Here is a 26,202-nt window from a genome sequence, read left to right on the forward strand (position 1 = left end):
CACCTCTAGCACAGTGTTGGGCCTTAGTTCTTGCATTATACATCTTTGCTGAATGCTGTGAATGTAAATACCCAGGAGAGGTGCTGAACTACAGTTCTTATTACTGTAACAGAGGGAAGAAAGAACCATAATAACTATCGGGGCTCGTTTTCTTCCATCCATCCCTCTGTCCGTCTGTCCGTGTCCAAAATTCCTGTTTGCCAGAGATGTACTGGTGCAATTACCCTCTGAGCTTCAGTCCTGGGCTGGGCCGCCAGGACACTCAGATGAGCGGAACCAAGGCCCCTGCCCTCCCCAGGAGCTCACCCTGCAGATGAAGATAGAGACTCAGTCGAGAGGAGAAGAGCAGGGGTGCGCAGAGGCCACAGCAGGGCTCTTGGGCCAGGCAAGCAAAGTGTGGGCCCCAAGGCAGGCTCCTCCATCTACTGCCACCACGCACCCTGCACAGCCCCACACTAGCCCACCACAGCCTTTGGAAGACCACTGGCCTTCTCTGGTTCACAGCGAGAAACAGGAGGCTCGGCAGTCAGGCCACCCACCCACAGCCACAGAGCTGCACAAGACTCCAACTTGGGGCCACTCTGAGGCCTGGGCTTTAAGGACAAGAAGACTAGTCCTTCAAGAGGTGTGGTGCTGACGCCGAGGGCTCCCACAACCACACAAGCACCCCGTAGTCTGTGGCAAACACACAGTCCTGTTCTCCCTCTTACAAAGATAATGACAGGGAGGAGTGCGACTTAAAGGAAGCCAGGGAAAGAGCAGCACCCATGCCCTGCCCACACTCGTGTGTGCACGATCCTTAGCCCAGCCCCCCACCAAGAGCACGTCCATCACCAATCTGGGCAGGTCCCTCCCACCGGCCCTGCTACTTGACTCCAATCAGAGGCAGAGCACCTTCCTTCTGTTGTCACATCAGTGAGAGAACGAATCTGGAATCCAAGGGCCTACAAAGGGAGCACAGCCCACGCCAGACGGCAAAGAGCGTGCTCCACTATGCAAAAGGCTCTTGGCTGCGCCCAAGAACACCAGCGAGGCCGTGAGGAGCCCCTCACAGAGCAGATGCAAGAGGCAGATCTAGGGAGTATAAACAATGCAGTGGGGGAACCTGGGCGACGAGGGCACACAGCTGGGGCTGACGCAGACGACAGAGGAGTTGTGCGGATAACACTAACGTCCTCGTGATTCCAGCGGTGTTCCAGACATGGAGAAAACTGAGGCTGAGAGTGGCTGCTCATCGCCCTCAGCTATTCCAGTGTGAAGTCGTGGCAAATCCAGGCTGCTATATGACCAGGCGACACTTCACGATCAGCCTCACATTCTACTCAGGCCTTGCTCTTTGCCCCACAACAGCGCCCATCTCCTGCTGCAGCAAAGCCTCCCGACCCCGGTGTGGCTTCCTCCTCTCCTCTCGGCCTCTGGGTCTCTGAACCCAGGGTGCTCACGGTTCTGGAATCAGGCAGCCACACTTGGAGCTTGGAAAGGGGCATTACTCAGAGGCTCTGCGCAGAGCTGGCCGCTGCCCAGAGAGCCTCGGCTCACACTCCAGGTCTGCTCACTCCTAAACCAGACGACGGAGGACAAGTCCTGACCTCTCTGAGCCTCGGTTTCCTCTTCCATAAAATGGAGGAACAGCCACCTCATGGTAACGGCTGCTATTCATGGAGCATCTGTGGGCCCACAGGGTGTGCCGGCTGACACCACTCTTCTGTTCCTCATGACAGCCTGAGATGGAGAACTCCCCACCGTGTGCCCGCGAGACTGACTGCACTGGCACATGAGTGAGCACACGAGGCAACACAGAAACACCAGCACAGCACTTGTAGCACGGGGGCTGGGAAACGCCAGCGAACGTCGTTCTCCATCAGCTGATTTTGCAGATGTAGGAATGGCCTGTCTTAGCCAAAGATTAGCTTGATGAGACATCATGAATGCACCCCAACCCCACCTCCCAGACTTCTCCTTTGCACAGAGGCGTTCCTCCTTGCTGGGGTCTCTGACGGCTCAGCCTGCCTGCTCTCCTGATCCCCAACAGGCCTAGCAGCTCGGACTGGAGAGAGAGGCACCCCTTCTTCAAAAGTACTGGGGAAGGGGTTCCCGAGGGCCTCTGAGGGCTCCTGACAAAAGGCACTGGGAATACAGCCTGGGGGCCACCCCAGAGACCCTGCCTGACTGGCCAGTCCTGCACGGAGGCCTGGCCTCCGGAGGAGAGGGCAGCCTACCGAGGGAAACAGGGATGCATGCCCCTCGGACACATATCGGAGGGAAGCGAGGCTGGGGACTGAGTCCAGGTCAGTGGTGCTAGGAACCGGCCCCCCAACATCAGAAACAGATAAACTCCCCCACCTGCAGGCAGGTATAGCTGGTGATCAGATCCGGACCCTTCTGAGAGAGCCATGTGGGAGGAGGCAGGAAGTGGCTGAGGAGCCTCACGGGCACCAGGCCAGGGCCTCCCTCTCCAGTGTCGGGCCATGAGGTGAGGGACACATAGGAAGCAGCCAGGCCTGTGAGGGTGGACACGATGCCCTGGGCAGCGCCCGGGATGCAGCAAAGGTGACAAAGTCAATGGCGGAGACAGACATGACAGTAAACCACATGGCAAAAAAGAGGCCAGAGCAGCACAGGTGAGCAAGGAGGCCGAGGCCGGCAGCCCAGCAGACCAGGCCATGCAGTCTCCAGGGCTTAGCTCAAGCCCCCAGGACAACGGACACAAGGCCACCAGGGTCCTACAGAAGCCCAGCCACGTGGCAACGATGTCCTAAAACAGAGTGGGGACACCACCCAAGTGTCTCTCCAGTCAAGGTGTGATGGGTCTGGTGTCACCCCAGCTGGGGAGCAGCAACCCGGGGGGACAGGAAGAAACATGGCGACTGTGAGAAGCCAGCCTTCCTGCTGCCCTGGCTGCCCCAACAGAGGGGCCATCAGGGAGCCTGGGCACGTGCTGTGCCTGACCCAACAAAAGGAGCATGTGGGGAGCCACAGTGCAGCTGGCCACAGCATCTAAGAGGCTGCCACTCAGAGATGGGCAGGAACTTGTGTCTGGGCCACCATCAGAGCACGCTGTGGTCCCACAGGGGAAGGACACTGTACAAACACAGGCCAGCAACGGCATGAGCACAACTGAGCTGTGTGACCCTGGGCAAGTCTCCTCACTTCTCTGGGTAGGGGCTGGGGTCCTCCTCTGGATACAACATGCCCATCCATCAGGCCCTGTCTCATTCTATGCAAGTCAAGCCAAGCCTTCCTTCCCTCCCTCCCACCTCTCAATCACAAGCCTCCCAGGACGCTGACATGCCTCTCCACAGTCGTCTGCTGCGTCTGTCCCCTCCCAGTGGCTCAGAGCACTAGGCACGCCGGGTACTCCAGGGCCAGTACCGGGAGGCAGCAGGAGCCTACCGATGACGTCCTAACAGGAGAGCGCAGTGGAATCACCGGCTCGACCTCTGGGCCCGGGAACGATTTACTATTACCTAATGGACTCAAGTATTCAAAATGAATGCAAACTGCTCTAAAGAAACGTTCATAAAAACAAGTTATCCCACTAAGAGCATCCCGTTCTAAGTCCAGATTTGGCTCCCCGAGGGCATTTGTGACTCTAAATGAGCCTGCTAGGAGCTCAGAGTGTGCTTGCAGAGGTTGGCAATAATGAAGTGACAGAGGACCTGCAGATGCAGTGCTCAGGTGTCGGGGGACCCAGAGGGTCCCAGGCAGAGTCTGCTGCTGCACTGAGGAGGGGGTACCCTGCACTGACCAGCGCACAGCCAGACGCATCACATGCTCCTCCCGCACCAATTCTGCCACCTCCCGCCTCCACGGCTTTGCCTTTCACTTTGCCCCATCCAACCAGCCTGCTCTTCTAGTCACACCCCAAATGCCTCCTCCCCCATGAAGCCCTCCCTGAGCCGCGCCCCCGGGAGCACCCTCTTTCCAGCTCTCAACTCTCCTGTATCTATCCTAGCCCTTAGTAACCATCTCCTGGGGCTACCTGTATTTTGGACAGACTGTGAACTCCCAGAGAACAAGCCAGGTGGCCTTCTGTAGATGTCATCAGCACCCACAGCCCTGCAGGCTGCAGCCAAGGTTCCAGACAAGTGCCGGCTGCAGCAGCAAGTGAACTTAACTGGTCCCCTGGAGTTAAAAAATGTCCCATCAAGAAACTATGGATGGGGGCCGGCCCAGTTGCATAGTGGTTAAATTCATGCACTCCACTTCAGTGGCCCAGGGTTCACAGGTTCAGAGCCCAGGTGCAGACCTGTACACTGCTCATCAAGTCACGCTGTGGTAGCATCCCACACACAAAATAGAGGAAGATGGGCACCAATGCTAGCCCATGGCTAATCTTCCTCAGAAAAAAGAGGAAGACTGGCAATGGATGTTAGCTCAGTGCCAATCTTCCTCCCCCCAGTAAAAGAAAAAAGAAACTATGGATGAAGTAAAAGCTTACCTTAAATTGTAGCACAGCTAACTATTAAATACATGCAAAACTTTCAAAATTTAACAGTAACCACGGAAATAAAAATCAAAGTGTTACCATCGATTGCATCATCAAATTAAGAAAAATAATGTTAATTAACATGCTTGATGATGACAAGGGTGAGGAAAATATCCCTCTCACAGGCTGCCGGTCACAACATATCTACGAGGATCCCACAAAGCGATCTGCAGACCTACATCAGGCACCTTGGTCACCACTGTCCCTGTTCACCCCGTCACAGTACTCACCTGAATCTGTCTTAAGGGACCATTAATACAAAAAAAGCTTTAAGCACCAAGAAATCACATCACAGTCACAATTACACTGAAAAACTGCCCACCACCTGCAAGCAGACAGTAATCTATCCACAGGGCAGGATGTCATACAACCACTGAGAACGGTGGCTATAAAGACCATGAACTAATACAAAAAGACATTACGACGGGACAGCACGACAAATGCAGAGAGTAAAATCATATATGATATTTGATGATTATGTTTAAGAAATTACAGAGAAAGGATGGAAATGAAACAGCAACACGCTTCAGCAGCGGCTGTCTACACTGGCAGGAGACATTCCAGGGCGAGGGTTTGCTTCTTTTCTTTAAAGTTTCTGCAACACATTTTCATGGTGACATAAAAGAGTATAATTTTTTAGAAAATAAGCAGGAAGGAGGCCTGTTGGGAACGTAACCATGGTCTTGAGGTTTGTGTAATGCAGGGCAATGAGCAAGGGCCAAGGGTGCCCAGATGCTCAGTGAGCCCACGTCAAGGCCAGTACTTGTTCCCAGGAGCTTTTTGTGCTCAACAATTCAGTACCAAGAGTTTCGCCAAGGAGCTAGGAGGTGAATGTTTGGAAATTTCAATACTCACACAGTGAGGGCAGCCAATGGCTGGCCCAGGACACCATCCTAACAGCACAAAGCCTGGTTCCCAAGGGCCCAGGAAGGAGTAGCCAAACCCTGCCAGCGGCTCTGAGCAATCACTCCAGGGACCAGGGCAGATCACCGCCTCCTCCTCGTGGTCATTAACAAAAGGTCACAGAAAATTGGACTGGAAACCTTGAGAATACTCCCCACACCTGGGACACACCAGGCCAAGCTCCAGAAAGCAATTCTTAGGTTAACTTTTACTTTTTGAATTTCTTCCAGAGCACATAAAAGTGAAGGTAATTATCGAGTGATGCTAGACCTTAAAAGAAGAGTCTATAAATCCAGGGCACAGCAGATAAGAGGAGCACCTCCGAACGGGCGGCCCTGATGCCCATGGGGTCCCCTCTACTTTTCCTCTGCAGGAGCTCTCTGCACACGTCCCCTGGCACCCAGCGCAGGGTGTCCCCATCCCACACTGCTCCTCAGTAGGGAGCAGATGCCACCCCAGCACTGGGGGACAGTGAATCAGATTGCCCCGCCCCACCCCTTCAGGGCATTTGTAGGTCGAGGAGACAGGCGGCACACAGCAACTTCCCCAATTCCATGCTCCTGGACATGTGCAGCTGCTGCAGGGGCATGGGATCGGGACTCGAGCGGGCAGGGCAGGGGTAGAAGGAGGTGTCCCAGGGCCTACTGTGACTCTGCCTGCCCCCATCCCTCCTCAGGCCTGGCAGCTGCCATCATGAATGCCTGCCAGGCCAAGTCTACCCTACCCCTCTGCTCTTTGACCTCTGCCTGCTAAGGAGGCCTGTGTAACCAGGGACACAGGCCGAGACCACTGGGGCACTGTCTCAGCAAGAGACAGAGTGATAGATGTGCTGGGGTCATGTCCAGGCCTCCACCTCCCGGCATCTCACAGGTCCCCACTGCAGCACGCCCACCTCCATCACACAGAGAGCAACGCCCATATTTGTGCCGTGACTGAGGGCCAGCAAAGAGCCAAGGCCACCCCTCCTCTCCTCACAGTGATGAAACCTGTCCTTGTCTAGGGCAACACCGCCTGGGCCTGGGCTGACCTCAGGAAGTGCTCACCAATAAAATGGTCCACACACTCGTCTGAGCAGAAGGCCTGGCCCTAGGCTTTCCTCCTTGCCTCCTCGCTGGGAGCTGGCTTCCTGACGAATCACGCCCACCGGAGCAGTGGCAGGACCAGGACAGCCAGGGGCAGCCCGAGCGGGCACCCTCCTCTGGCGGTTTTCTCATTCTTACTTTCATCCTTTCAGCTGAAGCAACCTACCCTTCCTTTTATGGGACAGGTGGATATATCCTGACTTCTGCCTTCAACCCACTTACACAGAGGAAGTCGAGCTCGAGAGGCCTGGGGAAGAGGCATGCACTGCAGGGCCAGGAGTGCTCCCTTAGCCACCAGGCTTTGGAACAGAGGTCCTCTTGAGGGCAACTGAACCAAGGGAAGCAGCAGACTTTGCAGCAAGAAGAGGGCAGAGCCTAAGCAAAGGCCCAGCGGGGAGGACCCCCACAGGCAGCGGCACTGAAGACCAGGGCAGGAGAGCGCTCCTGCCCCACCCGCTTCTGGGGCTGGCTGCCTGGGAGCCTGAGGACACCGAGGAAGACTCTAACCTGCCATGAGACGACTCTACCAAACATGTTCTCCCAACTCCACAGCCTGCAAACAAGATGGTTTGCAAACCACTGCCGGCCAAGGAGCAAGCCTCCTGAGCTCTCATCCCAAAGTCCCGTGAACACCGCCGGCTCTGCCTCTCCTCGCCATCACGCGGCCTCTGTCCTGGTCCCTGCCCTACTGGCTTTCTTTCCTCTGCTCTCCCAGCCTGCGGGAGTGCTGAGGGGGTGGACAGCCCAACGACCGTGGGTGCCCTGGAAGCAGATGCTTCCTGTGCTCCTCTCCCCAGCACCTAGCACACACACTGTACAAGTGGCCAACTCAGTGTTTTAAGCCCATGACTTAAATCACCGGCCACAGAGTCACACCTCAGTAATTCTCCTAAAAGTGGATTTGTACTTAACATGTACCATTAACTACTACTCCTATATCTGCGTTCCCTTCCCACCCTCACCAGAGCCCTCAGGCTATGCATTTGGAGAGAGCAGGAGCTGGCCTTGAACATGCGGGGTGGCTCCCTGTGGGGTCGGCCGCATCAGGACACACACCCTCACACGAGAAGGAAGCCAAGCCCTCCTCTGCCCTCCTCCTCCAACCCTTCCAACAGGTCCCAGTTTTCTTGAACCTTCCATCCAGAGGCCTAAGAAGTCAGAGAAGTTGCTAAGGTCACACTGCAGATAAAATATTCATGAATATATCATTTTACATCTTAGCAACAATGTGACAGAGCCATTATCCTCAGTGGGTCTTTGCATGAGGCCTCCCTCCAGCCTTCTCACCTAAAAATTCACTCGGATGAGACCCCAGGACGCCCGGCCAGGACCCAGGGCTCAGGTTGGAGGGGTCCTGGGATTACTGACTCAAGCAGCAGCTGGCCCTCTGACTCCTGGACAAGGCTGGAGGCACTCGCATCAGGGAAGTCCCTGCCCCGTTATGGCCTCAGCTCCAACAGAAAGACATATTGAATATTAAGTCCTGTTATTTCTACCCACAGATCGCACTGCCACATCTGGAACCACAAAGACCAAGTCCGAGGCCAACACCAGTACCTGGCCCTTAGACGTGGGCAGCACATGTGTCCCCAGGCCTCTCTCCCCACCACAGCTTCTTCATCCTCACTCCTCACACAGGAAGTGTGAGCACCCCTCCCTGGCTGGTCTCTGCTATGCATTCATTTAACCGGTGGTCCTGGTCATCCCTGTGTGTACCCCAACCCATCACTAAGGGACTAAGGGGCCTGCCCCAGAGAGTCCACAGGCTGTCAGGATGCAGTGGTCAGTGATTCCCCTACAGGAAGTGACAGGATGTGCAGACCTCTAACAAGTACTGAGGGGTACAGATCTCAGGGAGGGCACCGTCCCCTTCACGACACTAACAGAGCTGGAGTCTTTCTAAAGGGGCTGAGAATAGGGTGTTCCTGGGGCTTTAGAGGGGACGGGCGGGGAGGCAACATCACACTGCTGCTTCCACTGCACCCTGGCAAAGCCCCCAAGTCTCTCTCAAACTTGTGATCCAGGCATTCCTGACTCAAACGATACAGCCAGCCAGGGGATCCAAGGAGCTTCCATAAAGCTCCACTGAGCCAGCAACTGTCAGAAGCAGTCCACGGTCCCAACTCCTAAACCCTACTGGCAGCCTGAAAAGGACACCCTCCTCTGTGGGCAAGGCCGTGTAGACACACACACACACACACACACACACACACACACACACACACACACAGGGACACAGACAACCAGAGGCAGAGTACACCCTATGTCATCTGCACCCCTATCTCCCACCCTCCCTGAACTCCCTCCTCCACCAGAGAACATCAGAGAATCCACTTGAGGGGGTGCGGCCCCAGCCTCCTCCTCCCTGAGGGTCCATGGCCGTGAGCCCTCCTGCCTCCTCCTCCCTGAGGGTCCGTGGCCGTGAGCCCTCCTGCCTCCTCCTCCCTGAGGGTCCGTGGCCATGAGCCCTCTGCCTCCTCCTCTCTGAGCTCCCCCAAATGCCTGCCGGTCTCTCCCGCCTTCTATTTGTGAAAACCACTTGCTAAGGGTTGAGGAAGCGAGGTGGTGGGTGGGGGGACAACAGAGTCACATGGCCCACACTGCAGAAAGAACGTCAGTTTTGGGGACCCGCTCCAACACCTACTCCCACTCTCCAGCCTCAGTGTCCTCGTGGCAAAGGCCTGTCCGTCCCTCCTCAGAGGGTCTGTGGTAGACTCGTGGAGCTCAAAGCACATGGCTCACAGCAGGTTCCTCCCACATGGGGTGGTTTTTCATTTTGTCCTGGACACAGTAGGGCCTCATAAGGGACTAGTGATCACTAAATGAACACATGGAAGAAAAGATTCATCCAAAAGCTCACTTGCTAACAAGGGAGCTTTGTTTAGTATATTTCCTATTAAAAAAGAACTCTCTAATCTCTTCTTCGAAAATGTCATTGCCATTAACTAAGGTTTAGCTAAGAAATCTTATCTACTTTGCAGCAAGTATGAGAAATTTATTCAGACTGGCCACCCACTGTTGATTACAAGGTGCTACTCCACACCCCGGGAGGACCACTGCTGGGAGCAGACTGGACGTTGGGGCAATCCGGGAGGCCCTCGCCCTCTGGCCCAGATGGAGCCCTCAGCAGAGAAGCCCTCATTTGTGAGACTTTCCAAAGGACAGGAGTCAGTCAGGATTGCCACTCTTCTACCACACTTTCTGGCAATGTCTGAATGGCGGTCAGCAAGGAGCTATCCTGTCTGGCCTGTTGTTAGGCAACTGCACTTTACAGTTGCTCATCAAGTAACTTTTCAGAAATAACAAAGATTGTCTGTTATAAATTTAGAAATCAGAGTCTAAAGTGTTGCGCAAATTTCTCTTCTTGCTCTGAGGACAACTTGGTATCTCACCTGCAAAGGGAAGAGCCACCCGTGTGTGTCAGTGACTGTGTGGAAGCTGACAGGTGTCCCAGCTCCCACCTGGAGAGTCCCTCATTCCCAGGAAGCACCCAGACCAGACCTCTGGGCCCCAACATGCTTGGCCAATGGTGCTGGAGCAAGCCGGGCCCGCGGAGGGAAGAAACCTTCTTCTCCGTAGTCTCCGAGCCCTACATAAGCTCTGGTAAAACCCAACCTGATTGAAATATGAAGAAAGAAAGTCTTAGAGTCACTAAGGACATTCTAGATTCTTCTTTAAATACCACCTATAAATCCCTAGGACACTGACTTTACTGCCACTCTGGAGGAGTGACCCACCCCCTCCGGTTCCTCCCTGTAAACTTAGCAATGAACACAGTCTCGCTGAACAGTCTCGTTTCTAAATCCTTCCTGCTGACTGATCTATGCCTGCTTCCTGGAGTAAGGCAGGTGCGAAAAGCTTACGACCTCAAATCTTACTGGGCTTATGAAAAAGGACGTTGTAAGGAGACCTGCTTCTCCAGTTTTATTAGATTAACCCAATCCATCAGCTTCAACACCACCTGATTCACTGAGAATCAGCACTGTGCGCCCTGCAGGTTTGGGAGAGCCACACGGCTGTCACCTGGCACAGGTTCCACATTCAGATGTGCTATCCACCCATTCAGGAGTGGTCAAGTGACACCCCTTCAGCTACTGTGGAATGTAAGGGCCCAAGGCAGCCTTCCAAAGGAGCCAAGAGGGCAGGTCCAAAACGAGCCCTGGGGAGAACACAGGGCCAAAGAACAAAGGATGGAATGTGTAGGGACAACCCTGCACTCAGTTTAAATTTGGTGCCAATCACTAAGGCACACGCAAGACAAGCCCAGGATGCCAAGCAGGTGCAGAGCCTGCGGCACAGGCACTCACACACACCTCGCCCCTGTGACTTCCCCTACTTCCACTGTGACACCTGGCCCACCTCCCAGGTGGCAGCTCAAGGGGCTCTTGTTCCTTCAGTGCCCTATTCCTGACCCTGAACATAATAGATTTGTTTCATAATTAAAATAAAGAACAAGAGAACCAATCGCTCTCCAGCCCCGCTGCCCATGGTGACGTTGAACCCGATGTGGCATCAGGGAAGCTGGCTCCATCAGGAAGAGGACACATGCTTGCGGTGACAGAATCACTTCACGCATCTTCCTCTGTAAACCCTGATGCTCAGACCTGCCTCCTCAGTGTGACTCCTTACGTGTGCAGGACGCACGTGTGACCTTTGTTGTCCTGTCTCAGGCCCGGCAGCAGCCAGGAGAGAAAATGTGGCCTTAGGATACTGCTGGAGGCGACGTCCGTGCGACTCCACAGGAGGAAGGAGCCCGCACTCTCAGAAGGCTGAGGGGTTGCTGGGGCATTCTCCCTGGGTTGCACCTTTGATCTTTAGCAAATGGCAGTTCCCAGGGCAAGAAATTCTGCTCAGCTGGAGGCCAAGGGCCAATGGCACCCTCCCGTCCACTGTGGCTATCTCACCCAGGAGGAAAGGCCAGAGGGAGCAGCTCCAGCACCTCTGTGCTGGGACCGTAGCCAGGGCAGAGGAGAAAGTGTGATGAGTGTGCCTCTGAAGGAACCCTCAGCGAGGCTGCTTGAGCACCCAGAACCCGCCAGCAGCACAGGGCAGCCATGTCCTCCAGAGCCCAAGGCTGCCAGCACCGGGGCAGCTTTCTCAGAGCCAGAAAGAAAGCTGAGCTCACAATTTACTGTCCGAAACGCAGCACGGTGCAAGAGCTGTTCACTTGAAACAGCCATTTGATCTCCTTCCTGTCAACCTTGTGCCTGCTCTCATCCACTTGAAAGCAAAGCCCGCATGCCTCCTTCAGGACACAGACCCGGCACATCAGGGACAGGCTTGGGGGAAGAGAAGCAAGGATCCAGGAGAAATAAATGAAATGAGAGCGCGCCCTGGCTGGCCCATGACGCCAGGGAGTTTAGGAACAGACAACCTCCACTCTGCAGCTGCAGACCAACCTCTCTCATTCGAAGAATTAAAATCCACACTCCAGGTCTGGTTGTGGAGGGCGGGATGTGTCCTTTCCACAGTCCAGGGAGCAGAGCCAAAGGCAAAGCTGGCATCCGTGTCGCATGGAGGCCTCACAGCCAGTCCCCACGGCACAGGCTCTCCGTAAGCTGGACAGCCCACTCCACCCATGGCAGCCCACACCAGTACGGCTTCCAGCACAGAACATCAATGCGCCAGGAGCAGGGGCCACCTCCCTGTTGTTTGGGCTATTTCTGGATCGTTTGTGCTTTTCAAATGTCTTTTTCATGCTTGTGATAACGCACCTCCTTCATTTTTGTGCCACATCTATCTAGCTCAGGGCCTGAGACGGAGTAGGTGCTCATCAACAAGCTTCTGCTGACCCACGTCCTGAGAGGACCGTAAGCCCCCTTGTAAGGGCTTACACAGTTACTGAGACCTGTAACCGCCCAGCTAATAAACACCCCACTTTAGGGGAGAGTAATCACCCGACTGCCATCCTATGATTACTGTGTATTTTCATTGCCAAAAGATGCAATACAATTTCATGGTTACTTGGGTCTGTAAAATAGAAATACCCCCAATTTTTAAGATATGAAAAGGTTTATGACCAGGGTACTGTCAGTTCAAGAATGAGTTCATGGTACAAATGAGTCAATTCATGACAAAATTTAATTTCAGGAAAATTAACTCAATAAAGACGCCACAACTGCGTTTAAAGTTTTCATACCTATTAGGAGTTTTGGCGAAGTGGTGCAGGACCATGGATGCGCAGATCCATCTTCTGGCTCCTCAAAATGCAACTGACTTAATACCTAATTTACCTGTAATGGGGACGGCATGACAAAGAGTTCTGTGTTTAATGAGGGGCCCAGGGTCTTGAACAGCCTAACCCATCACAAATGGGACTGTCCTCAATCTACGGGATGTTAAGTTTTATTTCCTGCAATGCTACCAAGACCTGATCAACAGCACCAAGCTGATGCCACTTTGACCAAACGGCCCAAGGAGAGGCTTTACATCCAGGCAAATGGGAGCTGCCAGAAATTCTGTAACTGCCAGGTACCTAGAAAAATGAAACCAAAGTGGGGGATCTGGATGCAGTCTCCCGACTAGTCATCATTTCTGTAGCAAACACCAAAAGATGTACAAGCTGCAGAAGAGAAATGCAGAGTCAAAACACAGGTTTCAGAGCCACAAACACCCACAGACCCTGCGTGGGGCATGGGCCAGCATCGGGAACAAAGCTTTGGGTTATTGTTCTAGTTGACTCATAAAAACAAGATCAGAGTGAGAGGCCAGTGGGCCTGGGGACGCAGCCGGTCAGCAGCCAGAGCTCCCTACCCCACAAGAAGAATACATCGTTCAGACCACGGGCTTCTTTGATGGAGGGAGGGGAGGGGGCTGAGGCCCTCTGGCCTCCTCTAAGGCCCCCAGCCTCCAGCTACCATCTTCATGGACACGCACATGCAAGGCTCCAACACTGGAGCCCACCCCCACGCCTGGGACTGATGCTGCCACACAAGGAAGCCTGCTGCCTGGGGCTCCTTCTCCCAGCCTCCGAGAGCAGCTGCCCCATCCAAGGCCCAGGAGGGCTGATGCCCACTGCAGGAAAACCCTGCCTCTTGGAGTTCAGAATGAAAACCAGCCTCCACAGGGCTTCCATCCCTAGTCCACATAACGGTGCCTGCCATCTACAAGTGACAATGAAAGGCTGCTGTGTCGCCCCGACACACAGCCTCAGCTTGAGCAAACATCTCCAATAAAATGAAAAAGTGCTAGAATAAGCAATGGGACACTTGAGGGAACAAAGGTGGTTTGTTCTAGAAAACTCAATCTCCTGAAGAAATGAATTTCATCAGAATTGGTGGAGAGTAGAAAATTTCATATTATACTGAATCTGACAGTGATTTTTAAAAATCTTTATTATAAGTAACTCAAAACATAGATAACGTGTGCATTCGGAGTGTGAGTGTTTCTGGCAAATATAGCTCAGACTCAAGCCGGAGTTACAGGCAACCCTCACCATACCCCTAGGACCCCACAAAATGTAAATTGCCAGCAATCACCGGAGACATTGTCACCACACAGTTGGAATGAAATTCAGCTACAAATATAACTATTTTTGCAAGTTCTTTTTCCCTGTTTTACATTTATTCAGATGACAAGAATGCTAGAAATGGACTATTAAAAGACCACATTTCAACTGAGAAGATGCTTTGAGGCAAAATCAAGTACAGCACACAGACTGGAGCAGCACATGGTGGGAGGTGCCGTGGTGTGGGCACACGGGCTGGGCCCCTCGAGGGAGGAGGGAAGGGCCCTGGGCCCAGGCAGCACCTCGGGGAGACGTGCTGAGAGAGCTCACCTGGTAGGTGTCCCACAGGCGAACGGTGCAGCGGAGGGGCACCTCCCTCATCAGCAGGTTGTTCATCCAGCGGAAGGCGAACTGCAGGTACCTCACCTCGTGCTGCTCCAGGTGCCGGTGGACTTGCTCTGCATGAAACAAACACAGGCCCCAGGTGTCAGGTAAAGGCCCTGGGGGTCCCCCAGAGCCATATCGTCCAGGGCTCTGAGGCCCCACATCCGGCTCAGAACAACTCACTCCGACCACCAGGGAGCTCTAAGCAATGTCCCCCAGGGAGCAAAGAAGTCATCTCTATTAAAAGACTATATTTAGGGACCGGCCCCGTGGCTGAGCGGTTAAGTTCTTGCGCTCTGCTTTGGCAGCCCAGGATTCGCTGGTTTGGATCCCGGGTGTGGACCTATGCACCACTTATCAAGCCATGCTGTGGAGGCATCACATAGAAGAACCAGGAGAACCAGAATGACCTACAACTAGGATACACAGCTAGGCACTGGGGCTTCGGGGAGAAAAGAAAGAGGAAGATTGGCAACAGATGTCAGCTCAGGGCCAATCTTCCTCACCAAAAGACCACATTTCACTCTTCCTCAAGTAGTGCTGATGAGAACGCTGGCCTGAGAGGCCAGCGAACACTCCAGGGCTCACGGCAGAGCTCAGGTAACCCATATCTATCTGGTCCCACAGGCAGGAGCTCTTTCTCCAGCCCAGGGTAGGTCCACCAGAAACTGGCTAGAATCCTGGCATAGATGAGCTTGCCCGCTCCCAAAGACGACTTCAACCTCACCCAGGGTAAATGCCCACCTGCTCCCAGATCCCGCCAGCAGGTGGGCAAGTGGGGGCACATCCCTGGGCCCTGGGTCAGGTGCCTCCAGAGCCCAGGTTTGGGGCACCATAAAAACAGACTGGCCTCTGAGAAGAACCAGGCTTTACCACTTGTCATTTCCCTGACGCACAATCTCCTATCAGCCACGAAATCGCCCCTCCTCATCGCCCTGCAACAGACAGCAACTCCACAACTTAAGTCACCTGCATTCCCTGCCCAGACCTCTCTGCCTCAACAATCTTCTAGAAAGGCTCCAGAGCTCAGTGAAGCACCGAGTCTGTGGAATCCTAGAAGTGTCACTCCACAAAGCAAAGATGCCAGTGATCCTGGTGACTGTGCTCCTGTTTTCCAACGTTCTGCCCCACGCAGTTCGCTTCTGACGGGCCTGGGAAGTACGGGGCTGTTTTATGGAACAACTTGGTACTGCCTAATTGGTCCAGATCAGGAACTGGGACTTTCCCACAGTGATTTCCTTTCATCGGGGCCCACCTAAGTGCTGCAAAAGTCCTCTTTCTGCACACATCTCTTCTTTAACTTCCTGAGTCACTCACACTCCTTCTCTCCAGGGCTTCCCCTTCCCAGTGGCCTGCCCTGAGAAGCGACCCTAAAAAGGTTTACAGGTTTTTCAGTTCTCCCAAAGAAAGTTCTAGAAATGGCAAATAAACAAGTCTAAGAGAGAAGTTAGTGCTCTGTTGTTCCCCAGTTGATTTGTACTCGTGTTCCTAATAACCCGCAAGACTACAGAAACAAGGCTTTCCTAACCACTAAGCAAGAAGTAGGGGGTCAGGTGGGGGCGTGAGGATCCTGTCCTGAGACCTTCTGCATCTTTCTTACAAGTAACTCTGGCAGAAGTGTGAGCGCCTGGCTGGGAGATGCTCTCACCTCTGGGAGAGGACGCTCTGGTTGGGCTGGTCATAGAAAAGCTCTGGGCAGCTCTGGTTTCCATGACTGGAGCCAGTTCCTTCATTGCCTCTGCTCTCACTGTCACCCTCAAAACACTGCTGTCCTCAGCTCCTCAGAGCAAACACAGCTGGGCACCCTTACCTCAGTAGGCTAGGGCAGGACACCTGCAGGGCCAGGTAGGGATGGGGGATGAGGCCCCACTAATGTGTATGGTAGATACAGCAACACAAGGTCAGCTCCAACAAGACAGTGACAAATTACACAGTGGGGCTGAACAAGCCACAGGCTCACCTGTGAGCCCTTGTAGCCACGCTGGGAGCAAGGTACCAGAGAGAAGGTGACTGCCTTGCAGGAGGCTGATAGATCAGGCAGTAGGTGGGACCCCAGAGGACCCCGCACTGCCACAATGCTGCCTCTGCAAGGACAAATGTAGGGACGGAGGGCTCTGAGCACAGCACAGGGCAGGCCTGGACCCAGGGTGCCAGGTCCAGGAAGCAGGCAGAGCTGGAGGCCGGGCAGGGGGCGCCTCTCAGACAGGGGTCCACTCCCCTGGATACTCAGCTCCTACAGACAGAGTTCCTCTCCCCGGAGGGGATTCACATGTCAGGGAGGGGTGTTTGTTTTGTTTTTGCTTTATTGAGAAGTCCTGGCACAAACCCATGCAAACATGCGCAAAGAATTCTGCATTTCTACATGAACAAACCCCACCTGCCCTCGCCCAGAAAAGCTTGAGTAGAACATTCCTGTGCAAGCGTGGCTGGACAAAGTGTGGATCAGGGAACTGGCGGTATCAGGACTCGAGTCAGCTGGAAGCAAACGGGGCCACATGAGGCAGTAAGGACAGATTACCCTGAGGAATTGAAACACTATTCTTACATGAAAACCAACACAGATATGCATAAGACCTAAGATTTCAAAGGAATTTCTTCTTTGCACTGATCCCCTTTGAGCTTCATCTTCCAAGCCCCCCGCCCACAGACGAGGGCTTATCCTCCCATCCGGGAGCACTCTGTGAGGTTACAGGGGAGAGCTAGTTGAGGAGCCCAGGTCTCAGCAACGGCCGGGGGACAGGGAAAGCACAAGGCCAGCTCAGGGGTGGCAGACCCAATGCCAGGGTGCAGTGGGAGCTGACAGTCCTCAGGAGTCCCCAAACAGAGCCGGGCATCAGCCTCATCTCAGTGGCTGTTAAAACACAAGTTTTCAGTCTCATCTTGACTTTCTCAATCGGAATCTTCCAGGTGGGACCTGAGAATCTGTGTATAATCAGCTTTCCAGAAGATTCTTATGTGCTAGCCACATACCTGTGCTGGGAACCCCTCACAGGGGCAAATTACAGGCACCAGCACCTAGCGGCCCCCAGAGAAAGGAAGACAGGATGCCACCTCACACGCAGGTCCCTGTTCCAGAAGTTGCCCATGCAGGACAGGGCTGGTGTAACCCAGAGGTGGTGAGGCACTGTGATTTACTTGGCAGTTTTCTTCTAATCAACTTATGTTTTATTAAATACATTTATTTTTTAATTAAACTTGATCTCACTACCAGAAAGGAGTTTCCGCTTGCTCTAGGGGGGGCGAAGTGGTGAGTAAACAGTGGACCACACAGCGCTGGGAGGAGCCTCCACGGGCTACAGCCCCGGCAGGGCCAGACCGCCCAGCTTTTCACTGACAGGGGCCCAGGGACAGAAAGCGGTCACACTCTCCCTGTGTCCCTGGCCTGTGGGCTCAGGGGCACTTAATGCCATGACGGGGTTTCATCTCAAGACGTCCTGCGATCCCATGAATTGCCGCAGTTTGAGAAACGCTAGCTGCAGAATGAAGCAGGATGCCTTAGAGCACACCTCCCTCCTCAGCCTCCGTTCCTGCCCCTCCACACGGCGTCCCCTCAGGCGACAGCGGGCTAACCCCCAGCGGATGCTCTGACACTCCCCCGCGGTCAGCTGTTCCCTCTTCTCGGCCCTACAAGCACCTCTAGGGGAGCGTTTATCACAGGGTACTGGCTTCACTGCTTAGGGTCCGGGCCCACCACAGGACGTGAGCTGCTCTGGGGCAGGTATGTGCCTGAGTCACCTTTGTTCTCCAGCCCCTGTTACACCCTAGGTGCCCAGCAGGTGTCTGTCAGATGACTGAGGGAGTAAGTGAATGAATGAATGTGGAAGGGAAACCACGAATAACCCCGATCCGTCAGTCCTGGCTCCACTTCTCCACACGCAACACTGAGTTCTCAGCAATGTAATGGGAAGTTGTGTTCTTTCTAAAGAATTTAAGAATAATTTCTAATCTGAAATTATCAGCAGCTACAAAACTAAACCTCTGGAAAGTTCCAAGGGCCCCAAGTAGCCCCCCCACCAGGCCTGACCTGCCCATTCCCCATGGGGCCCATCAGCACGGCCGGCTGGCCAGGCTCTGCAAGGCCCAGGGACTGACACAGGGCGCTCCAGTCAACGTGAAACTCAAATACAATGAACGCACACAGGATCACCAGCACTTCAAAAAATGACTGAATGTACTGAATAAAGCTCTTTGACACAGAAAAAGAGGAATGGGCTTCCATGGATATGCAGTGGGCAGCCTGGGGAAGAGCAGGCCGGAAGGCTGGTGACAGCTCTGGAGAGAAAATCACTGTCTAGGAAGAGAGCGTCCGGAAGGGAGGGAGGACAAGGCAGGGGCTCCAGCCCCTGGTCCCGCTGGTCACTCCCAGCCTGAGGCTCCACGAGGCATGTGGCCTGCGGACAGCACCCAGTCCCCACACGGGCACTACAGGTCAGTGGCCTGGAGCCCCCGAGACACAGAGCCCGTCCCCTGGCCCTGTCAAGTCCCCAGCGTGGGCACGCAGAGCCCCTACCTCCTCAAAGACAGCAGTGGGATCGTCACAGTTTAATAATCAGGAAGGACTCCGAGTTTCGCTAACATGGATTCAAGTGATTTTTTTAACAGATGACAGAACACTCGGATGCTGTCCCCTCTCTCAACACACGGGTCTGTTAGCTGCGGAACCGTCAAGCCCAGTGAAGCGCGAGGAGCCATGACCCAGGCGCACTGGGCACCGGCACAAGTGAAACCAGCCAGCAGGCCGTCCCCCGACCATGACTTCCTCCAGGCAGGGACCTGGTCTGTACGCAGACGGGCCCGGAGCAAGGCCTGGCATGGGGCAAGCACCGGCCCGTGTGTCCACCAGCAGAACGATGCCCGGGCTGGGGGCAGAGGAGCCGCAGACTGGGCAGGAGTCAGGGAGGCAGACAGGGCCACCGGGCCTCTGGAGCCAGGCCCAGGCCTTGCCCGGGGCGCTGCCAGCCTGCTGAAGGAGAAGGTCGCCATTTGTGAACTGGGAAAATGAACAGCTCTAATACGTGCCTGGGAGGCACGTTGACACCTTGCTAATGGAAACTGGAAAGCAAGTAGATTTGGAGAATTAAACAAACATTTCTGGAACATCTGTCAATGAAGTAACTTAAGTAAGCAGAGTACAAATTAACCCTTTCTCTTCCACAGTGAGTTCCGCCTGCAGCAGGTACAGGAACAGGCAAGCTCTCGGCCCCTCCCGATAAGACACTGATGGAGGTGACCCCATTCTCAGGCTTGGTCAGGAGGAGTCTGGCCCAGCCAGAGCATGATGACTGGCCACCCTGCACCCTCCGCCCCCTAGGCAGCTCCCTGACCCAGGGGCATGCTCGCCCTGTGCCGTGCGGTGAGGCAGTCTATGTAACCTGTCCCAGGTGCACTAGAGACAGCAGCAGACTCAAGACGGGACTCAGGTTTGTCTCTCTCCATGTCCTGAAATGACCCCACATTGCCAGATGGGCACACAGACTCGCCCTGCGTCTCTGGGACAGCACCCTGGGCACAGCCACCGCCCTCTGCAGGGCAAGTCTGACCCCTGTGGGAAAGCATCAGCCACAGGAATGACCAGAAACCTGAGGCAGTATTAACCCCACAAGGACACAGGCAAATTCCTTCACGAACACAAGGCTCCTCATTCATCAGCTCTCCGAGGGAAGATTTATCGGGGCCCTCCACGTACCCGGCTGCCTGAAAGGAAGTCACAGAGAAGACAAGGCCTGCATCCTGCCCTGAAGGAGCTAGGAGACTGGCAGGGGAGACAGAAAGAAAATTCTACCTTGAGGCTCAAAGCTGTCTATTTCATCAGAACTACCGGCTCTGAGTGTCCTGAGAGCCTGACCTTCTCTCTGCCCAATGCAGGCCCCTGAGCCCCCGAGAGGAAAGGAAAGGCAAGTCCGTGCCCATCTGGCAGGATGTGCTCTGCGGATGTGAGGCACCTCAGGGACAGTGCTTGCTGGCAGCCCAACCCATGGCCAGGCTACACTGGCTAGACTCGGGGCCAGCAGAAGCATCCATCCCAGAATAAAGTGGGGAGCAGTCCACGCTCACGTGGAGGTGGTCGTTTTTCACGGATTACGTGGCTTCTCTGGAAGTAAGTAATGAAGAGTGATAAAGTGGGCCAGCCACCAGCTCTCCAGCCACCTTCTCATGTGCATAATGAATTTCTGGCGCGGCGGCCTCCTATTTTGAACATGTTGAAAAATGGACTACTAAACTCTAGGCATTACTTTCAATTTATATACATCAGAGCTGCAAATGTATATGCTGAAAAGATTCATTTTTCCTGTTTTATAGTAATTGTGAGCAGATGCTCTTTCACTGATAAAGGTAATTTGGTTAGCAATAATTCTGAATTTGAAATTTCCATTTCACTGGAAATAAGAGTGTACATATAATGAATGAGCAGGCAGATGTAATTATTGTCATCTTTCAAGCTGAAAAGATTTTTCCTATGAAACCCTCCTGTGGCACACCAGGGCACGCTTATTATTGTAAAGTCACCTGGAGGGTCCCTATCATGTTGGCATGTGGGAGAAACCACAATATTTGCTGGACACTTTTCTTAGCATTTTAAGCAGCAGATCTATGGACTGAAAATTCTGCTGAAACATCTAGTCTTCTTGATTAAAAATAAAAATAAATCATGCAAACATATTGTGTCCCAGGATTTATGCTAAAAAGGAAAAAACCATGTATCCCATTGACTTGGCATAATAAACACACACCGTTTATGCAGGGCCAGACACTACTTAGATTTATTTGCCCTAAGAGTGAGCATAATTGCTCACACTCAGACACCTGACAAAGCAGACCGTTCAAAGCCCCTCCACAAAGCTGAGAACAGACGTGAACACATCACGCTTCTGCTGGGCAAGGCATGACTAGGCTTTGATTTGGGGGGAAGATTTCAATTCTCTAATCAGTTAAAAAGACAAAAAAGAACAAAAACAAGAGCCAATGGACAGTGAACACAGGCCTCTTGGCAGCCAAAAAGCCCCTTGTTCTAAGCTCGCCCACCCTCCTCATTTGCAAGATCTGGTTTATGTTAACAGCAAACAGCTAGAAAAGAGTCGGGTCCCACATAGAGGCAGGGCCCAGCCGCAACCACTGGCCAGGCCCATCTCTGTGCCAGGGGGCAGGATGAAGGAGCGGAGACAGAAAGCAACAGAAAGCACCCAGACTGGCCACCTCCTCAAAGGGGAAGCAGTCCAGGGCTCCCAACTCAGACAGACTGCACTGCAGTCACCCGCAGAGGTGTCCCAAGAGACAGAGGGCCTGATCTGGAAGGGGACAGGGTGGGCAGACTGGGGAAGTAAAGGGGGCAGAGCAGAATCCAGGACCTATGATTCCACTCTCCAAGCACAGGGCTCCTGGGAAACCCTTGCAAGCCAGCACTCTTGCCAGACCCCCATCAAGGGCAGTGAGGAGGGTCTGGCTGGAATCTGGGCCACCGGCCTATCTTCTCCCTCGGGCAGCAGGAAAGCCTAGGCCAGACACTGAGGAGCGGTGGAAAGACCTTGGGTTTAGAGTGAGGAGAGCCTGGGTTCAAATCCCAGGTAAGCTTCTGGAAAGTTCTCAAGGTTCCCAGTACCCCCAGGCTCCCCTGGAAAATGGGGAGAGCTCCAGCTCCCTCACAGCACTCTCTCAGGAAAGTTCCTGGCGCACCAGCTGCCATGCAGCAGACATTTAACAGGTGCCTGTCCCCTCCTGGCCTTTCTCTCATGCCAGACCAAGAAAAGGCAGGGAGAGCAGCCAGGCCTCGTTTCAGAAATAAATCCACAATGAAACTCCAACCATGGCAAACCACGGCCTCCAGTGAACAGCCAGGGGAGCCTGCTCTCAGCCATTTCAACACACCGAATCCACAAGCAGACGCAGCTTCCCGAGGCCTGGGGCCAATGTGTCCATCTCAGGCTCCCTTCTGGACTCTTCTCAGCCCTCACAACACAGTGAGCCAAAGTGACAGAGTGAAGAGGATTAAAGAAAACAGAGAGAAAGAGGCCAGGCTCCGGGCAAGGGGCTGTGCCAGGACCAGAGACGAGAAGACAGAGCCCTCCTTCCAGCCCACGGGGGGAGGTGTGGTCTGCCAGGGCTGCAGCCAAGAAAGGGGAGCCACCCCATCTGTGCCGCAGGGGCGGGTGGGAGGCCAGGAAGGGCTGAGGAGAGAAGGCTGAAGGGGGCACCTGGGCCAGTCCTATGGCACAGGCCAGACTCTGTAACACAGCCAGAGGAGGATGTGGTAAGGAAAGTCTGATTCACGTGCAGTTCACCTACCATCCACAGCAACTGACCTGTATGACCACACATCACGTGCTTCATCAGGAAGCCTCTTTCCTAAGAGAGACACGCTGCTGCATCTCAATAAGGATCACAACAATGTCTTCAAAAAGTGTACCTCAGAATCACAACGGAAATCAATAGAAAGTGAGATTTATTTAGAAAATTCAACACCATCTCAGGAATGTGCTGATGGCGTAAAGAGAGAAATCCCAACCCCATTGCCCCCACAGGGTGCCAAGAGCCCAGAATCCCAGCTGACCCCACAGGGTGACTGTTCCATGCCTTCCTCATCCTCCACAAGCAAGACAGAGCACGCAGAAGGTAGAAGGAGAGCCAATGCAGCCGGCTCCTCAGAAGCACATCTGTACAAACGCTGCAGATGCGTCATTTTGCAATGACTCTAGACCTGGGGCCAAACTGCAGAACCTCCTTGCTGTGTAATAGGGAATGCGATGAACTTTGTCCCACCTCCTGGGACAGAGACTCAAAATCCCCGCCAAAGAGTGTCTTTGTCACACTCATGAGGCAACTCCTGGTAGGGGGCCCCTTGGGAGGGTCAGGATGAGGACTGGTCACCAGACTCAGCCCACAATTACAGGGACAGGACTCAGCTTCCAGACCTCAGGGAGAAGAGAGGGGCTGGGGACTGAGCTCAGTCACAGGGCCCTGACTCAGTCCATCTGGCCGGGGGTGACGAAACCCCAGTACAACTCTGGAGGCCCCGGTCTGCATAGCTTTCCAGCTGGCGAACACATCCTCGCGCCCCTGACTCCCCGGGGAGAGAGGGAGCCTCCCACCCCTGGACCCTTCCCAGCCTCATCCTAGGCCTCTACATTTGGCTGGTCCTCCTCATCCGTACCCTTTATAAGAAAACTGTAACCGTAAGTATGGTTTCTGAGTTCTGTGAGGCATTCTAGCAAATGATGGAACCTGAGGGGGTGGTGGGAACTGCTGAATTTGCAGTCACTCAGTCAGAAAGAAGTGCAGGAGGCCTGAGGACCATGCAAGTGCGGCTGGCGTCGGACAGGGGGCAGTCTCGGGAAAACTGAGCCTCCACTCATGGGGTCTGACACTGGCTCCGGGTGGAGAGCAGCAGAACCATGCACTCACTTGGGAACAAATAGAATGTTACTGCCACCATCAAATGGCCCTGTGGGCTGCGATCCAGGAGACATCAGAGCAGAGGCCAAAGTGCAAATTCATTCTCCCAAAATAACTTCTCCAAGGCTAGTTTAACATCAAGGTCATGCCACGCAACTGCTATCTTCTTACACGCTCCACACAGGGTGGAAGTGAAGGCAAGTCGGGCCCAAAAGGTTGCTAAGCCCTCAGAAGCAGGAAGGACTAAAGGGGTCGCAGTACAATCGCAGGAAGAGGTCACACCAGATCACTCCCGGGCCCTGGGGTCAGGGATGCCTCCACTCACTCTCAGGACCCCAGCATAAACAGATATGTGGAATGAAATTAAGCCTCCCGGCAGATCGTAAAAAAACAGTGTTTATCAGACACCACAACACACCACCTTTCCATCTCTAGAGAGGCATTAAGGTACATTTTTTGACAGTAACATAATCTAAAATATAAGTTCTTCTCGAGCTACATGGAATTGAGGTGACGCGGTATTAAATCATTCTCACTTCACAGATGCGCTCGTGAGCTTCTCAACAGACGCCTCGAACCAAGGCTCTTTTCATGTGAAGACAATAGGAAATCTGATTAGAAAAGAAGGCAGATGACAGAGCAGCTTCCCTGGGTGCCCAAAGCTCGGGGGACACTGACCGTGCTCCGTAAACCACGTCAAGGACCGTCCCTGGCTGTGGACAAGTGCAGCCCAGCGGCAGCCCAGAGAAGAGAGGAAGCGGTGATGCTAGAGCAGGCGGATGGGAGCTGGAGGGGCCTAGTTCTTGTCTCTGTCCCACCCAACATCCTACAATGTTCTGGATGGGGACACAGGGAGGGTGCTGATGAAGAATGTAGATTTCCATGGGCTGCAACGTGGACAGGAAGCTACCACGTCTCAGCCTCAGGTCCCAAGGTCTGGTAGGCCGGCAAAGGGAGCCCGGCCTGGGTTGGCAGAGCTGAGGCAGCAGGAAGCCCTGTGAGGGTCTCGGGGCTTTCGCAGCCCACCGACAGTGGGTAGAAGCGAAAATGGGCGTGTGAGAGGGGGCGAGCAGGGGCGCGTGCAAGTGGGGAAGCCATGCTGGAGGGAAAGAGATGAGGGCTCTATGGTATTATCTGTGCTTCGTTCACCGTGTTAGCTTCCTGATTCTGTGTAACAAATCACCACAAACTGAGCAGCTTAAAACAACACAAACTTCTCTCACAGGTCCCGGGGGTTCAGGGTCCAGGCAGGGCTCAGCTGAGTCCTCTGCTCAGGGCTTCCCAGAGCTACAATCAAGGTTGTGCTCTCATCCAGAGGCTCCAGTGGGGAAGGACCCATTTCCAGCGTCATGTAGATTGTTGACAGAATTCACTAACTTACAGATGTATGACTGAGAACCCTAGCTCTTTGCTGGCTGGAGGCCACCCACAGGCCTGGCCATGGTGGCTTCTCCAACACAGCCACCTACTTCAACAGCAAAAGCAGACTCTCTAGCCAGTCTGTTAAAATGCAGTCTTACATACTGCAATGTAAGGACAGGACTGACATCCCACCACCCAAGAGTCTATTGGGTGCAATCAAATCACAGGTTTCACTTGAGTCCAGCCTGAGATTCCAGAGGCATGAAGACCAGATCCTGGGAATCACCGCAGGGTCCGTCAGCCACACCCACTCACTATATTTGCCTTGGCAGGAGCAAAACCATTTGGCCCGACTAAGCACCAGCCACTGTGTTCTCCTTTCCAGCAGGGCAGGGAGAGGGAGGGCCGAGACTCACCAGCAACTGCAGCCTGGTAACCTAGCCATGGCCGTGAGTCAGGAGAGGAAGAGGAAAGCTCTGCCTGACTGACACCTCCACACCAACAGGCGGGGCCCTTCTTTAAATGGGGAAGACAGCAGAGAAAAAGTAAACTAGCTAAAAGAGCACAAATGGCTCAGTTTCCATATCATCTCATTGCCAGCAGTAAGAAAGTCCTGCCATGACCCAAATCTGCAATGAAATTGAAGACATATAGCTTTATACATAGAAGTACTCCCTCTATCCTGATGCATGTGAAGACTGTGAATACCGCCACAAAAAATACCCATTGGAGTTCTGACCCTGATCTGAGACTCCCCACGCCTGGTGCTGGTCAGCTGGTCAGTGCCTACCCACATTCAAGACTCAGCTCAAGCATCACTGCCCTCTTGAAGCCTTTTCTGACCTCCCTCCACACTGAGAACTAACCTCCCCTTCCCCAGCACCCCACTGCGTAGCCTGGAGACATCTATGAGAGCAGCTACAACACTTTAGTGGCCTTGGTGGTTGCATGGCTATCTCTCCCATTAAACCGTGAACTCGTACTAACAGGCAAGCCTTCTGATTCTTTTCCATGCCCAGGACCCAAAGGGCAAGACAGTCAAAGTTTTCCATTAAAGTGGGATGGGTGGATGGATAGATGGATCAATGGATAGATGCATAGATGGTTGATTAAAGGGTAGGTGAGTGGATGGATCAAGGAGGGAAGGA

At 53.8% G+C, this 26,202-nt stretch overlaps 1 protein-coding gene across 5 annotated transcripts in view; it reads right to left on the bottom strand.

Annotated features, from left to right (window-relative positions):
• The window catches only part of TBC1D22A (TBC1 domain family member 22A), a 343,202-nt gene that overhangs the window by 92,290 nt on the left and 224,710 nt on the right, over nt 1-26,202 (bottom strand). For all 5 annotated transcript variants that reach the window (XM_014864482.3, XM_044777626.2, XM_014864481.3 and 2 more), the window contains one exon: nt 14,252-14,379. In XM_014864482.3, coding sequence (XP_014719968.1) covers nt 14,252-14,379 — 128 coding nt within the window. The remainder of the gene's footprint in view (nt 1-14,251; nt 14,380-26,202) is intronic.

This window comes from Equus asinus, chromosome 4 (assembly GCF_041296235.1).
Source record: "Equus asinus isolate D_3611 breed Donkey chromosome 4, EquAss-T2T_v2, whole genome shotgun sequence".
Classification (NCBI taxonomy): Eukaryota; Metazoa; Chordata; class Mammalia; order Perissodactyla; family Equidae; genus Equus; species Equus asinus.